Genomic DNA, 1,937 nt, shown 5'->3' with positions numbered 1-1,937 from the left:
CTGACCTCACACTTACTATTGAGCTCACACTTATTGTTGACCTCATAATTACTGTTGAACTCACACTTACTGTTGAGCTCACACTTACTGTTGACCTCATAATTACTGTTGACCTCACACTTACTATTGACCTCACAATTACTGTTGACCTCACACTTACGGGTTTGGTGCGTCCGGATGTTGTAACCATGAAGCGAACAACTGTCTAGATTCGGTGACACACTGGTCGATACCGTAACCGCATGCTTGGGAAGCCAGCGTCGCCCGGAAATATCTGGTGATGACAATGCACTGTATATCATAAATCATATATTGTACAAGTGTAACTCTGAGGTAATTGTGAGAATCCCATAGTTAGTCCTACTAAAACTATTGTTCACAATATGATATTCCTCCATGTTTTGTAAGTTTGTGAAATAACAACCGAGTCCGCTAAAACTGACCATAATAGCAGGCTATACAACTCTGATCGATCTATTAAACACGGGACTTTGTCGTCGAAATCTAGCGGCTGCGATTGTGCGAGTTTTATATGTTTGTTAGTGGAAATATGTATACCATATACTTCAGTTGATTCATTACTCAGTCACTTGACTATAGATGTGATATATTATGGACAGCAATATTCTGCTGAATGGTTCACAGTTATCTGGAGTACTTTGTGTTACTCATACTCACGATTCCAAGTGGGAGGCACCTGTATTATTTAATGTTGTTCTCGTAAAAGGATCTCGTACTTTATTTTCCATAAATTTCTGTAACAAATAGATATTTTAGCATTTCATGGGCACTGTTTTATAAAATACAAAAATAATATGTCTCACTACCTGTATTTGTTGTAATCGTTAGTAGCACTTCTTTGCTATTAAGATATAATCATATTATTAAGATTTTATAATTTTAGAAGATGCAAGAAGTCTGATAGTTATACCGGTAAAAACCTATTTTAGATCCATGATGTTAACGTGGATACAATAAACATTTACCAAACTATCTAAAAAGTCATTGATAACTGTTGATTTTTTCTTAAAAAAATTGTAGCTCTTGATATTTCGACGAAAATATTTGGAGTCATAATAATATCCCATTTTGTTATCCATGACCGTAGTCATCCTTTCATTTACACACACACAGGCCCCAACTACAGGTGTTTACTAGTGGTTGACATGATGTGTAAGGTTTACTATTGGTTGACATGATGTGTAAGGTTTACTATCATTTATTATTAATTTGGAAATAAGAATTTTGTTGTTGTAAATAAGAAACAATATCTACCTTTTAATCGTTTGAAAGTAATCATTATTGTTATCATTTGTTGTTTCTTAATCAAAGCCACTATTGCTATATTTGTATGAGTAATTGAGTATTTAGGTTCTAACAAATTTGCTGCCATAAATTAATTTTCAAAATCAATCCTATTAAAAAAGACATTTTGATTATTGTGATGTTATTGTACAATCTACCATATTTTGCAAATGAAGAAAATTATCACATGATATTTTATCTGAACTAGAGTTAACATAATTATCACGTGACATTAGATCAGAGCAAGAGTTAACATAATTATCACATGACATTAGGTCAGAGCGAGAGTTAACATAATTATCACGTGACATTAGATCAGAGCGAGAGTTAACATGATTATCACGTAACATTATAGGCCTATCAGAACGAGAGTTGATATAAAGGGACGTTAGCTACAGGTAACCTGTACAATATACTTACACTAAATGAGCCGTATAACTCTGTCCTCTCCAACATCGACTTCACGTATCCCAGCTCCCCGACGGCCGATTCCCACACTATATACTCCGGTTCCATGTCTAGGTACTCCACCGTACTGAGGGCCGTCTCTATGGGTAGGTCACCCGATCTGTAATACACAAACTACTAATGGACAAGGAGGGCAACACACAAACTACCAATGGACAAGGAGA

At 35.3% G+C, this 1,937-nt stretch overlaps 1 protein-coding gene across 1 annotated transcript; it reads right to left on the bottom strand.

Annotated features, from left to right (window-relative positions):
- Positions 1 to 160: 160 nt before the first annotated feature.
- LOC110444129 (aminopeptidase N-like) lies at positions 161 to 1,873 on the bottom strand (the record flags this gene model as incomplete). The annotated part of the gene is made up of 3 exons (XM_021488539.1): positions 161 to 274; positions 679 to 755; positions 1,726 to 1,873. Coding segments are annotated over 3 exons (339 nt in total), but the record flags the coding sequence as incomplete, so codon positions are not given.
- Positions 1,874 to 1,937: the final 64 nt, after the last annotated feature.

The sequence above is a fragment of the Mizuhopecten yessoensis genome, unplaced genomic scaffold, assembly GCF_002113885.1.
Source record: "Mizuhopecten yessoensis strain PY_sf001 unplaced genomic scaffold, ASM211388v2 hete_36031896, whole genome shotgun sequence".
NCBI classification, from domain to species: domain Eukaryota; kingdom Metazoa; phylum Mollusca; class Bivalvia; order Pectinida; family Pectinidae; genus Mizuhopecten; species Mizuhopecten yessoensis.
Note: the sequence above shows the minus strand (reverse complement) of the source record. Positions and strands in the feature narration are given on the sequence as shown.